This window comes from Elephantulus edwardii, unplaced genomic scaffold (genome assembly GCF_000299155.1).
Source record: "Elephantulus edwardii isolate Elephantulus edwardi_28Jun2011 unplaced genomic scaffold, EleEdw1.0 scaffold00136, whole genome shotgun sequence".
Taxonomy (NCBI): domain Eukaryota; kingdom Metazoa; phylum Chordata; class Mammalia; order Macroscelidea; family Macroscelididae; genus Elephantulus; species Elephantulus edwardii.
In genome coordinates this window covers 4511393-4525496 of record NW_006399886.1, presented here as the reverse complement: position 1 = coordinate 4525496, position 14104 = coordinate 4511393, and the positions used below count along the sequence as shown (strand labels likewise).

At 37.5% G+C, this 14104-nt stretch overlaps 1 protein-coding gene across 1 annotated transcript in view; it reads right to left on the bottom strand.

Moving 5' to 3' along the window:
* Positions 1-8047: 8047 nt before the first annotated feature.
* Positions 8048-14104, bottom strand: part of NSUN3 (NOP2/Sun domain family, member 3) — a 122322-nt gene continuing 116265 nt past the window's right edge. The window contains 1 exon segment of the mRNA XM_006894147.1: positions 8048-8309. Within this exon segment, the coding sequence (XP_006894209.1) occupies positions 8048-8309 (262 nt within the window).

Genomic DNA, 14104 nt, shown 5'->3' with positions numbered 1-14104 from the left:
TGGATTGAGAAATTATGGTACATTCACACAATGGAATAGTATGCAGTACTCAGGAGCAATGATTTTGTAAATTATTACCTACTCGGGAGTGTCTGGAGAGAATTAGAGTGAACTAACTCAGTCCCACAGGGACAAATATTGTATAAAACCATTATTTTAGAATTAGTATAATGATCCAAGGTGAGGGGGGCAGGTAGAAGGAGAGGGTCGAGGATGTGCAAGGGGATGGGGATTAACCACTAGGTTATACAACATGATAGGTGGGGGTGAGGGAAATTGGAAGATGCTATTCTTGAAATAAATGTATTCAAATTTTGTAAATAAACTAGTATTTTTAAATTTTAAAAAAGTATATCTTAGGAGAGATAGCAGGTTCTATCTGCCAAGTGGTTAGAAAAGGCACTTATTTTCTGGATTAATACTATATGGTCATATCAGATAAATAACTAAATATAATGAGTCTATGGGGATAACAATCATTTCACAAAGAAGATATAAGAGAGGTGGCCTGAGGTGGAGAGTTTCACTGCTGAACTAAAGGAGGTTCCTCTCTGGTGGTTTGAATCACCAACCTGCTCTGCAGAAGAAAGGTGGGTAATCTCTTCCCATACGATGTATAGCTTCTGAAAACCCACTGGAGGGTCAGCTATGAGTTGATTATTACTCCACAGCAGGGTCAGCTATAAATGGTTATTACTTCACAGCAATGATATCTTTTTCTTTTTTTTCAGTTAATTTATACTATGAGGAGTCCTTGGCTAATGACAAATACAAAGTAATGAGCTGGATTGCTACCCAGAAGACTGAAAAGTCTAGTCTACCCAGAGGTACCGTGCAAGAAAATCTTGATGAACTACTTCCAAAAAAATCAGTTCATGAAAACTCTACGAAAAAAAAAGTTCTCAATGGTAATAAAGGAAGAATTTCAAGCTACTCTGAAGGAACTGGGAAAAACAAGGCCCAGGAATTGATGGAATACCAAGTGACATATTTCAACGAACAGATGCAGCCCTTGGAAGTGCTCATTAGGTTGTGCCAAGAAATTTGGAAGACTGGCATGGCTAACTGACTGGAAGAGATTCATATTTATTCCCATTCCCCCAAAAGGTGACCCACTAGAGTGTAGAGTGTGATCATTATTAAACAGTATCACTGACATTATATGCAAGCAAAATCTTGCTGAAGATTATGCAAAACTGACTGGAATTGTACATTGACAAAACTGCCAGGAATATAAACTGGATTGAGAAGAGCTGGTGGTCCTAGGGATATTATTATCAATGTCAGATGGATCTTGGCTGAAAACAGAGAATACCAGAAGGACGTCTATTTGTGTTTCATTCATGATGCAAAGGCATTTGACTGACTGAATCACAACAGAACTGTGGGTAACACTGAGAAGAATGGGAATTCCAGAACACTTGATTGTGCTCGTGTGAAATCTATACCCAAACAAGGAAACTGTCATACAAACAGAGTAAGGGAACACTACAGAGTTTAAAATCAAGAAAGGAGTATGTCAGAGATGTATCCTTTCTCCAAACCTTTCAACTTATATGTAGAAAAAATCATTTGGGAAGCTGGATTTTATGAAGAATGTGGCATCAGGATTGGAGGAAGTCTCATCAACAACCTGGGTTATGCAGATGACACAACATTGCTCCCCAAAACTGAGGGAGACTTGAAACATTTCTTGCAGGAGGTCAAGGACTGTGGTTTTAAACACTGATTACATCTTAACATAAAAACAAACAAAGATCCTCACCACCAGGCTAACTGGCGGCATCAAAATAGATGGAGAAAAACTGAGGTTGTTAACAGTTTCATCTTGCTGAGATCTACAATCAACATTCTTGGCACCAGTGGTGGTGAAATCAAAAGACGAGTTGTTTTAGGAAAGTCTGTTGTCAAGGACCTCTTCAGAGTGCTAAAGAACGATGATGTAAGTCCAAAGACTAAGGTGCACCTGATCCAGGCCATGGTCTTTTCAATTACTTGCAATGCATGTGACGGCAGAACAATGACTAAGGATGACAGAAGTATTAATGTATTTGAGTTGTAGTGCTGGAGAAAAGTAGAGACAGGCCGGGTTGTTCCTTGGAGGCAAGAAATTTGAAACTCCATCTCACATACTTAGAGTATGTTGCCAGGAGTGACCAACCAGTCCTTGGAGAACGATATCAAGCTTGGAGGGATAAAAGATTAGCACAGGAGAGGAAGACCCTGGATGAGATGTATTGACACAGTGACTGTACCAATGGTAGCAGGTTTTTTAGAGACAGTGAGATTGGCCCAGGATAGGGCAGAATTCAGGGCTGTTGTTAATAGTGTTATTATGAGTCGCAGTCAACTCCACATCACATAACAAAACAACAACTCTGACATGAAAGATGCCACCAAAAAGAAACTGTATATAACTGGTTATCTATTTGACTTGCCCTAGCACATGCAGCAACCTTTTCTTTTTTTTTTTTTTTAGTTTTTTTAATTGATTTTAATGAAAGTTTACAGAGACTTTGGATTTCCATCCATTCATTGCTGCACTTTTCTCCCTGCCCACCCCTCCCTCCTAATTCACTTTTCTTTTTGGAAAGTAAAAAAAAGAAATTATTTCATTGTTATTAAATCCCTCCCCCAAGTCCACTCCACCAGGCTACCTGTGTTCTGAACTCCTGTCACAACAACGTCCAATGATATATCCCATTTAAACAGTTTTCTCCCTTATCTGTTTTAATGCAATATACATTATTTATCCCATCTTTCTCAGTCTCCCCCAACTCCTATAAGCAATCTTTTATTAAAGAACACAGGCAGTTCAATTTCTATCTCTTGTTGTATTTTTAAAATAAATGTATAATTATCTAACACTAACTATATTGCTCTTTTTATGACCAATTCAAGGGATATGCTTTTCAATAAGGAAATGTGATAGTTAGTTATGTTGACTATCCATGGCTAAAAACATCACATGGAACAATCCTCAATGGTATCAGAATTAGTTGCCACCATTATGTCCCCTACTTTCTTTGTCTTCTGTTGGAGGTATAAGTTATGTGCCCATGGTAATCCTAACTATTAATTCCTCAATCAACCCAATCCTCTCATTTACCCACCACTTACTCCAGTAATACTCAAACCAAAGCTACTGATGTTGAGTTAATTCCATCAGATTTCTAAGACTGTAAATCTTAATGGGAAGAAAGTGCATCATCTTCCCTCCAAGGAGCAGCCAGTAGATTCAAACTGATGAACTTTTGATTAGCAATCTAACGTTTTACCTCTTACACCACAAAAACTCTTCATTGCAAAGTCAGAGGCAGAAAAAGTTTCAACATTTCCGAAAGGCTGTTTAAAACTCATTTCGATAAGTAAATGAAAGATCTTTTCTATAATGATAATCAGAACGTGACCCTCTTTTCTCTTTTGGCCAATGTTTCTCTCTCTTGGTCCATTCTTTCTATCATCTGTGATTTTATCCTTACTTGTTCTTAAAATCTAGGGAAAGCTAGGTGCTATTGTTTTGTTTCCTATTTTGCAATAGGCTCTTTGTTGATTCTCCTAGGTTGTACAGTTATTTGTGTGCAATGGGCTCTTCCAAACCAATATGCAGTGGAAAATTCTTTTTGACAAGCCATAGCAACCTTAATTGAGTCATGATGTGTGCCATTAGAAAGCTTCCAATGTGGCAAACAGTCCTTTTTCTAAGGTAGCATATGCTTCCTCTGGGTCTCAACATGACTATATGGCCTGACAAGACAAAGAAAATGACATTTTAATTAGTGAAAAGTTACAGAAAGATACAGAGTTAATTTATGAATTAGTTAACTACATTTTAAAGAGATGTTATCGCTACCAATCTTTTGTCCTGCTTTATATAGTGAAACTTACTATATAAATAATGCTGATTTTTAAAAAATCAGCATTGAATCAGGTCAATTTTGAAAAAAAATTACTATATTTTTAGTGACTCCTTATATAATAAGAACCCCAAATTAACTTTCTAAAATTTATGTTTTATGTTAATGTCATAGGAAATTAGTATTAATGGAAACTATGTTGTCAAGAAAAGTATTTCTCATTCTTTCTCTTTTACTCTGCAGGCAGAGGGCATTCCAAATTTGACATTACTTTTAGTATTTTCAGGACTGATGCTGTTAGCACTTTCAGTACAAGTAGGAAATGATCAGCATACATTAGTTCACTTGTGAACCTACATCTGAAGACCCTTCAGATACCCATGGGAGCTGGGTAATACTATTCCTCCAATGTCAACATGAAGAACAGCAGCAGTAATGTAATGGGAATCACCCTTACTTCATCCCCTTATGCAGCAATAAGGCAAGGAGGCAAGACTGTAAACTATTGATTTGAATCACACTAATGGGTTACAAACAAATTGTGCTATCTATTATATCTGTCCCCAAAGCCAAATTTACCTAACATAAAATACAAATAGCCCCATATGATTGTACCAAAGGCTTTCTTAGTGTCCAATAAAAGTATTGCTATTGGCTTCCATCTTCATTTAGCATTCCAGATGGGGTGCATAAAGCACTTGACTATTAACCAAAAGGTTGGTAGTTTGAATCCACCAGTCACTCCACAAGACAAAGACGGAGCAGTTTGCTTCCATACAGATTTACAGTTTCTGAAACCCTATGGGCAGTACTGTTTTGTCCCTATAGGGTCACTTTAAGTGGCCATCAATTTGACAACAATGGGTATTCTGAAGTTTATGTCACAAGCGAAAAGCTCTTTCGGCTAAGGTTCTACTGTTGATACTGTCAGGGTCCTTTGAATCAACTATGACTCATAGCAACCTTGTAAACAACAGAGGGAAACCTTGGTCTATCCTGCACCATCCTCACGTCCTCGGTCATGAGCAAGCCCACTGCTGCTGTCACAATGGTCTATTAGATTTGTGATTCCTTTATTCTGTCATACAGCCAGTGTTCTTGTACGTACTATTTCATATTTACCCATACTGTATAAAAAGACATTTTTCACCACACTGCTAAGAAAATAACAAGCAATCTTGACTTTGAAGCTAGGAGGCTATTAGTAACATTGTAAATAACTATAGGCTCCCTTGATTCCAAACCACAAATAATATGTGATGCTAAAGCAATTCATGATCAAACATTTAAATGTATGCTTATGTGCCCTCGAGTCGTTTGCGACTCATAGTGACCCTATGTACAACAGCTCTAAATCCTGCTCTATCTTGTGCCAATCGCACTGCCTCTGACACATCCATCCTGATTACCCCAGTCACTGAATCAATCCACCTCATAGAGGGTCTTCCCCTCCTGCGCTGTCCCTCTATTCTACCCAGCATGATATCCCTCTCCAAAGACCTGTCTCTCCTTGCAACATGTCCAAAGTATGTCAGACAAAGCCCCAGAATCCTTGCCTCCAAGGAGTACCCTGGTTTAATCTGTTTGTTTTCTTGGCAGTCCATGGTACATTCAATACTCTTCTCTAGCACCACAGCTCAAAGGCATCAATTCTCCTTCTATCCTTCCTACCTAGTCATTGCCCAACTCTCTGATGCATAACAAATGATTGCAAAGACCATGGCCTGTATCAGGCACACCTTAGTCTCCAGAGAGACACCATTGCTAAATATATTACATTTAGTCAATTTCTGATACTAGTGCTGGTGTGCTGATTATGGTGAGAGACCTTAATAGGTTGGTAAGCAACTTAACTTTTTTAAAGCTATTTTGAAAGTAACTCAATGTCACAGAAAGTTATATTAATTCTTCCTTGCTTTTCAATGAAAATGCAAGGATGTTTCAAGTTCCTATGCTTCATTTCAGCATCTTTAAAAAAAGGAAGACACAGAATATTTCCACAGGAGAAGCTCGTGTATTACAACCACCAAAAAACACACCCTTTCAAGCACGTCCTGAAATAGTTAACAAACTTTCTCCAAATATTAACTTTCATATTCCTGGTAGAGGGAATTGCACACTTTTATAGAAAGGAATAAGGTTGGACAAGGACAAAGCTACTGGATTCTCTTGTGGATTCCTGTAGCAAAGAACACGTGAGATAGCTCTGTGTAGGAAGAAGAGCTGGGCTGTGGAGCCTCTTGAAATCCTGGTTCCACCCTCTGCCCAGCATCAAATAGCACTGGCAAGCTATTAACAGCACTGAGCTTCAGTTTTTCATCCACTAAAGGGAGATTATAATATCCATTCCTGGAATTATTTTAAAGATTAAAAAAGATAACATAAAGAATCCCATCAAGCATTGAATGATTTACAAAACATTACCTATTTCATTATAATTATTAGCCATTATAAAGATACAGATATAAATACACATTTGCATTTCTCAGTAATTACAGGAAGGCTTAGTACAGAAGTAGTGGGTTTTAAGATATTCATGGTATTTTACTTCAAAAATGTTCAGTAAAGTACATCCATGCAATTCTATGATTAGCACACACTAAATAACCCCACTTTATAAACATACAGTATCTTAATGTGGAATTTAAAATAAAAAATAAGCCACAATGCATAACCTAGGGAGGAAAACATTTTCATCATCGTAATTAATTTTAAGTATTAACCCAGCATTTGATAAGTAAAATGAGTATATGGGTTCTAGCTTTACTAATGAGATATAATAGAGGGAAAAAAATCAATTAAATTAACCTATGGAAAGAGGTTTTTAAGACTTCTCAGTTACATGAACCGAGGCATATGTAATATGTACCAAAAAAACCCTAGTTAATGACTAAATGCATGAAGTGCAATGAACAATTCAGCAGGATTAGATTTTACCAGAATTTTGTATTTCTATCATCAGATAGATTTGAAAAGCTAATTTCCAAATAAGCGTACTCTTTTAGAATATACTATATAGTTTTTCTTAATAGTTAGAAAAACATATATGGACTCTAAGTGAAGCAATTTTTTGGAAAACATAAGATGACAAGCTGACACTAAAACTCAAAGTACATACACAGAAGCGGGTGTGTTATTCCCAGGATATAAGCAAACAGGGAGAGGCACTTAGTAAGTGGTACTGAAAGGCTACTAGGGTTTGTTAATCACATAATCCACTCTCCTTAGGTATCTCCTTTTTGTGAATTAATATGTGACATCATACTCTCATATAATATTTCATAAGCAAGTGAAAGGAAAAAGTCCCCCCAGATTGCAGCTATAAGATAATCAGATTCTGTGCTGCTCATTATGACTTCAATTATGTAACAAAACTCTCCAAATATAGCTCAGTTATTGCTGTTATTAATCATTCTGGTTTTGTTTCAAGTACTTGCTTTATAGCCTGCTGGATAGACTCCATTTCTGTACATGTTGAATGGTGAAAGTTAAGCATGTGCATGTGAATCTGCTGTTCTAATGGCCTTTCAATATAATTTACTCTTTGATTAGTATTTGTGCATGAATAAAAAGGAGGGGAAAAGAAATAAAGCTGGTGTCAATACAGTCACTGACCTTTGTAGTAAACAGAAGACAGTCCTTAGTGGAAAACAATTTGGCAAATTAGAAACCTTATTTTGCTAGAACAAGAAACAGTGCTGCTTAAGAAGTTAAGTTTCAGAATACCAATCAGTTCTTCCAGAGGGGTAAAAAGGGAGTGAGAAATCCTGAAAAGAACCTGCTCATTTGATCAGGAAAATACTAAGAGGGATAGCGAATGTCTATTTTTAAAGGCTCAAAGAACCATCTCTCACGGGATAAAATACATTTCAAAACATTTTATGCACAAAATCCATGTCTTTTGATTAATTTAACTACAGAATGCTAAGCAAAAGATAGCAGATTTATTGTATGGAACAAACACCATCTGCATCACCTTAAATCATTGCTACAGATATTTTTTTAGCAAAAAAGAAAAAACAAAACTTGTAAAATTCTCATGCCTTAATTCTGAGATACGAAGGTATATACTAAATAAGTTTTCAAATCTGACAGTATAATTACTAAAATATTAACATATAGAAAGTCCATGAAAAGGAATAATATATGGAAAATGGTTTACAAAGTATATGTTGTCAATTTCACACAGTTCACAGTTTTTTCAACTTGGCTACAAACATTGGGCCCCAGGCTTTGCCATTATTTGGAATTACCAAGAGCCCACATTCTTGGCCAGTGGGAACAAATGTGAAGTCTTGGGAACAAATGCTTGCCATTCCCCTCATATCCACAGGCATGACATTACTGTAGGAGTTTAAAATTTCACTGATCACATCTTGATTCTCTGCCTTGGAAAGTGTGCATGTAGAGTAAACGAGGAACCCACCAGGACGGAGAGCCTTAATTGCAGACCTGCAAGTAATCAGAAAAATGCAGAAGATGGATTAATCAGGTGCATTTAGAGGAGAACATGGGGTCTAAAGCCAAAGGAGCTTACGCACTTGAAACTAACCTGATAGACTCCAATAACTTTTTTTGTTTTTCAGCTTTCCAAATATATGTTTCTAATTTACCCCTGGGTGAGAGGTTAACTATTAAATGGATCAATTAGCTTGGGAAAGAAATGTTATGTTTGACTGATTGGCAGTTGTTATCTCTCAGAAAAAGGTGGATGGGGATAAAGTTTGGAATATTTTATCTTTAGATATAGATATTTTACCCAGACATCTTTGGATAAACCAGAATATTGTTTGAAATAGTACTGGAAGAGGAGCGCTGAAGCTTCTACTTTTTACACAGTGGTTGCCACAATAAACTTGATCACAAAGATGACACAAAGCGAGTCAACATTCCATTCTGTTTTATGGGGCATCTGTGCAGATGATATCACTTTGCTGGCTGAAAAGGAGGAGCACCAGAAGTACTTGTTATAGAAGATCATCAAAGACTACAGCCTTCAATATTAATTACATCTCCACATTAAGAAAACAAGGTTCCTTGCCACTGGGCTAATAGGCAACATTGTGATAGATGGAGAAAGGACTGAAACTGTTAATGACTTCATCTTACTTGGATCCACAATCAGCCTCATTGCTACCAGCAGTCAAGAGATAAGGAGATGTATTGCTTTGGGCAGGCTGCTGTCAGGGACCTCTCCAAAATACTGAAGAGCAATAATGTCAGTTTGAAGACTAAGGTGCACCTGATTCAAGCCATGGATGATCTTTTAAATAACCTGCTATGCATCTGAGAGTTGGACAATAAGGATGACAGAAAAAAAATTGATACTTTTAGCTATGGTGCTGCAGAAGAGTACTGAATATTCCCTGGACTGTCAAAGAACAAACAGGTATGTCTTGGAAAATGTGCAACTAGAGTGCTCCTTAGAGGCAAGGATGGAGTGGAATTTATTATTCAAAATGGCTTTCTTAGCCATTGAACTTGACTTTACCATGTGAATGAGCATGAATATGCAAATAGGGCATGTTAGCCTATCCACAAGGAGACTGGCTATCTACCAATTCACATGGGGATTAGTTAGTCTCACCATTAAAATTGAGCAATCAAACAGTAGCAGAAGAAATTTTCCACACCAGCAAAGAAAAAGAAGAAGCAGGAGAATATTACTTGTCCTACAGGACCAACAGCCATAGCAACCACAGCAGAGAAACAGAGGACTGACATGAGAGGGAGAATGAGAGACCTGATGTGAGACGGACCTTGGGAGTGCTACATCTTTGGCACTGGAGCAGAGTGACTTTGCCCAAGTTTGTTGAACATCTTAGGGGTAGGGAGCTATAATCCACAGGACTGAGAACTTTGTAACACTGGCCTTAAACTTCAGAGCGTAAACCTGAGGTGCCTGCAAGCACTTTTTGGAAGCTGTCCTGAATGTATTCTGCTATTAATCTGGATTATAATCTTTTGACTTCCCAATATAGTTGTATGAGGTATTACAACAGATCCAATAAAGTAGTAATACTGGTGTTGAGATGAGTAGAAAAAAATACAGGAATGTTGGGGACATGTTTGGTCTCACAGGAAATGGATTTGTGTTACTGATATTTTTAAAGGGGCAATTCTCCTTTGTGAAATTGGTAAGTCATATATGGCTGTCCTGATGTGGACCTTGCTCTTTTTACAGCTGGTAAATCTTAGTCTCTCATACTTTGGACATGTTGCTGGGAGAGGCAATTCCTTGGAAATGGGTACTATGCATGGAAAAGTGGAGAGTCAGAAAAAAGAGAAGACCTTCAATGAAATGGGTTGACACAGTGACTGCAGCAATGGGCTCATGTGTTTCAGAGATGATTAGGATGGCGCAGGATAGGACAGCTTTCAGAGTTGTTTGTTCATAGGATCACCATGAGTAGTACTTGACTTGATGACACCTAACAACAACAACAACATAAGTCAGAGTTAACTTGGTGGTAACTAACAAGCTTGAATATGCTGTTTTGTGCTGATGGATAGATGAGAAGGAACATCTGAACTTCAGACAAAGGCTAGGGTTCAGAATGATAAGAGAAGTCATGGGAATAAGATTTCCTAGGCAGTGTACTTAAGCACTCAGGGAATACATACATCTGAAGAGGGAGAAATGTAAAATGAAAATTAAGAAGGATTAACCAGAGAATGGTTAGTTTGAAAAAAGAGAAGAAAAGAAAGTTGTGGTGTTTAAAAAAAGGGGCGGGGGGAGAAAGTTGTGGGTTTTGTTTGCTTGTTTTTTATGTGGGATATTTGTAGATGAAGACCCTGGAGGAGAAGGGTCCCAGGACTCCAGACTGCAAATGAAAGAACTAGTTAACACAGTAGAGATTCCAGCTCTTTATCTGAAACAGCATGGGAAAAATAACAAGGATGTTTGATGGCAAATGAAAGTTCATTATAAAACTGCTTTGATTATGTGGAGTAGGAATTCATCTACTTAAAGATGAAACTACCAAAAAAATTGTCTAGATGTAGTGGTTGTTGTTATATACTACAAGTAAGAACTGACTCATAGCTGACCCTCCAGCAGGTTTTCAATGGCTATAAAACACACAGGATAAAACACATCTCCGTTTTTCTTCCTCCTGCAAAGCAGCTGGTGAATCTGAACCTCATGCTGTGGTTTGGCAGCACAACTCCTCACCTCTAGGCCACCAGAGCTTCTTTATACAGTGGTTGTTGTTATTCTGTTAGGTGCCCATCAAGGTGACTGTAACTCAAAGCAATCCTGTGAACAACAGACCTGAATCTTGTCCTATCTTGTGCCATCCTCATCATCTTTGATACACTTGAGCCCATTGCTGCAGTCACCGTGACAATCCATCTCATTGGGAGGGGGGTCTTCTTCTTTTGATGATCCTCTACCTTTCCAAGCATGGCATCCTTTTCCAAGGAACAGCCTCTCCCAGCAACATGCCCAAAGTATGAGAGGCTAAGCTTCCCCATCCTGGCCTCCAAAGAGCACTTTGATTGCATATTTTCTAAAAACAAATATCTATTTGTTCTTTTGGCAGTCCATGGGAAATTCAGTATTCTTCTCCAACACACAACTCAAAGGTATCAATTGTTCTGTCACCCTTATTCAAAGCCCAGCTCTCAGAAGCATAGCCAGTAAACAAAGACCATGGCCTATGTCAGGCATACCTTGATCTTCAAACTGACATCACTGCTGTTTAGCATTTTAGAGAGGTTCCTAACAGTGGACTTGCCAGAAGCAATGCATCTCCTGACTGCTTGTACCAAGGGTCTTGACCATGGAATCCCAGAAGTGCTAAGGTGCTCATGCAAAATCTGCAACTAGATCAAGAAGCCATTGTTTAAATGGCGCAAGAAACCACTGATTGCACGGCTTAAAATCAGGCCAGGTTTTCAACAAAGATGTGTCCTTTTTCTTTATTGATGAGATGGATCGATTCAATGATTGGGGTAATGGGAGTAGGTGTGTCAGAGATAGTGAGGCTGGCACAGATAGAGCAGGGTTTAGGGCTCTTATACACAGGGTCACTATGAGTCATAAGTGACTGGACGGCACATAACAACAATATTCAATCTGCATCCTGAGCAAAGAATTCATGAAGCCAGACTCTGAAAAGAAGAATATGGCATAAGGATCATAGAAATACTCATCAACAACCTATGTTATGCAGATGACATAACCTTGCTTGCTGAAAGTGAGGAAGACCTGAACTCTGGCTACAGAGGATCAAAGGCTACAGCCATTGATATGGATGACATCTCAATATCAAGAAAACAAAGGACCTTACAATGGACCAATAGGCAACACCATGCTAGATGGAGAAAGGGTTAAATCTGTCACTTATTTCATCTTACAGTGGTTACTGTTAAGTGTCACTGAGATAAGTATGACTCCTAGTGTTCCTATAAAGTCCTATTTTGTGCCTTCCTCAAAATCTCTGACACACTCAAGCCCATTGCCGCAGCCACTGTTTCAATCCACCTGGCTGAGGGAGAGTCTTCCTCTCCTTTGCCATCCCTCCACCTTCCAAGCATGATGCCCCTCCCCAAGAGAGGGCCTCTCCCAGCAACGTGACCAAAATATGTGAGATGAAGCTTGATTATCCCTACCTCCAAGGAGGACTCTGGCTGCACCTTCTCTAACACCTATCTGTTCTTGGCAGTCCATGGGATAGTCACTACTCTTCTCTAATACCACAGTTTAAAAACAATTCTCCTCCCCCAAGACACAGTAGTAATAATTACTAAGGATTTTTTTTAAAAAAAGAAAAACCAGTCATGTCCCAGGACCTCTACTGGTTATGAGAGTATCTTCTGCCTTAGGTCTTACATTTCTATCTAAGTCAGTGCTCTACATTTTGTCATAAAAGGAACAAAAGTTTTAAACCAAGACACATGAACTGATGGTACTACTGAGTTCTACCTAAACTCCATTATTTTGTGGAACTGAGTTAAAGAAATTCCCCTTACCTAAATGAGTAGTACTAAGTAAGATTTAGGGTTAATTGTGGGTGAGACTGGGATTAGGTCAAGAATAGAGTGTAGATGATGGTATAACTTAAATGAATCTTAAAAAGAAGTTAATAATCTAATAATCTAAAGTCAATAAACAAAAAATAGAGGTTAAATATATTATTTGGAGATTTATGAATAATTTTGAAGAAAAACTTAAGAATAGGAATACTTACATGTAGTTGTTTCTGAGAAGTAAAACTAGGGAGGGAATTGGTAGGAGAAAGCTTATTTTTGTATGTAATTTTCTACTCATATAATGTATTTCTATGATAAGATAATTTAATGTGGAGTTACATCAGAGAGTAATAAATAGTGGGATTTTTCCAGAGATGTCAGTTTTATTTTGTTTCTTAATTCCTATTTGAAAAAACTCCCTCTCCAGATATTTCCTGAGATTCCATATAAGTAAAATTTTATGGAATGCAGAATTTCTAGTTTTTGCATGGACTAATTTATTGATTAAATATAAAAATATTTTCTATTATTAAATAATACAAAAATTTATTTGTTACAAAAGTTAAATAATATTTATAAATATAAGTAATATTTTGGAGGAGTGCCTAATACTAATGGCCTATTTATCCAATATTTCTTGATAGTCTTTGTATATTTCCCTTACTTCTGTCTTCTATGTATCCCCACAGGAGACAGAAAGTCTCATCTATAGATATTAGATAAATGAATTGTTAATAGGATAGCTACCACTGTGATGGGTATAGCTTCCCAAAGATGTCCACCTTTTTTATCTCCCAAACTGCAAAAATGTTACTTTACGTGGCAAAAAGTGTCTGTGGAAACAACTAACTTAAAGATCTTGAAAAGGTGAAATTATTCTAGTTTATTCATATGGGTCCGCTACATTCATAAAAGGGTTTATGTGTGAAAAGGGGATGCAGTAAAGTCAGAAAAAAAAATAGGACATCAAACTCTCAGGCAGGAGTGATAATACTGTTGGCTGAGTGCCAAGAATCACAGAACATGGGCTTTTCTAGAAAGTGGGAAAATGAAGGTAAAGTATTTTCCTCCCAGAAGGAACACAGCTCAGCTGGCACCTTCATCTTACAGTCATGAGAATCATTTTAGGCTTTGATAGAATAAATACATATCATTTTAAGCCACCAAATTGGTAGTAATTTGTTATAGCAACAATAGGAAACCAATATAGACTCAGTGATGGTTTTTCTAAAAAAAAAAGTTTTATATATATTTTGTATATATATGTTGTT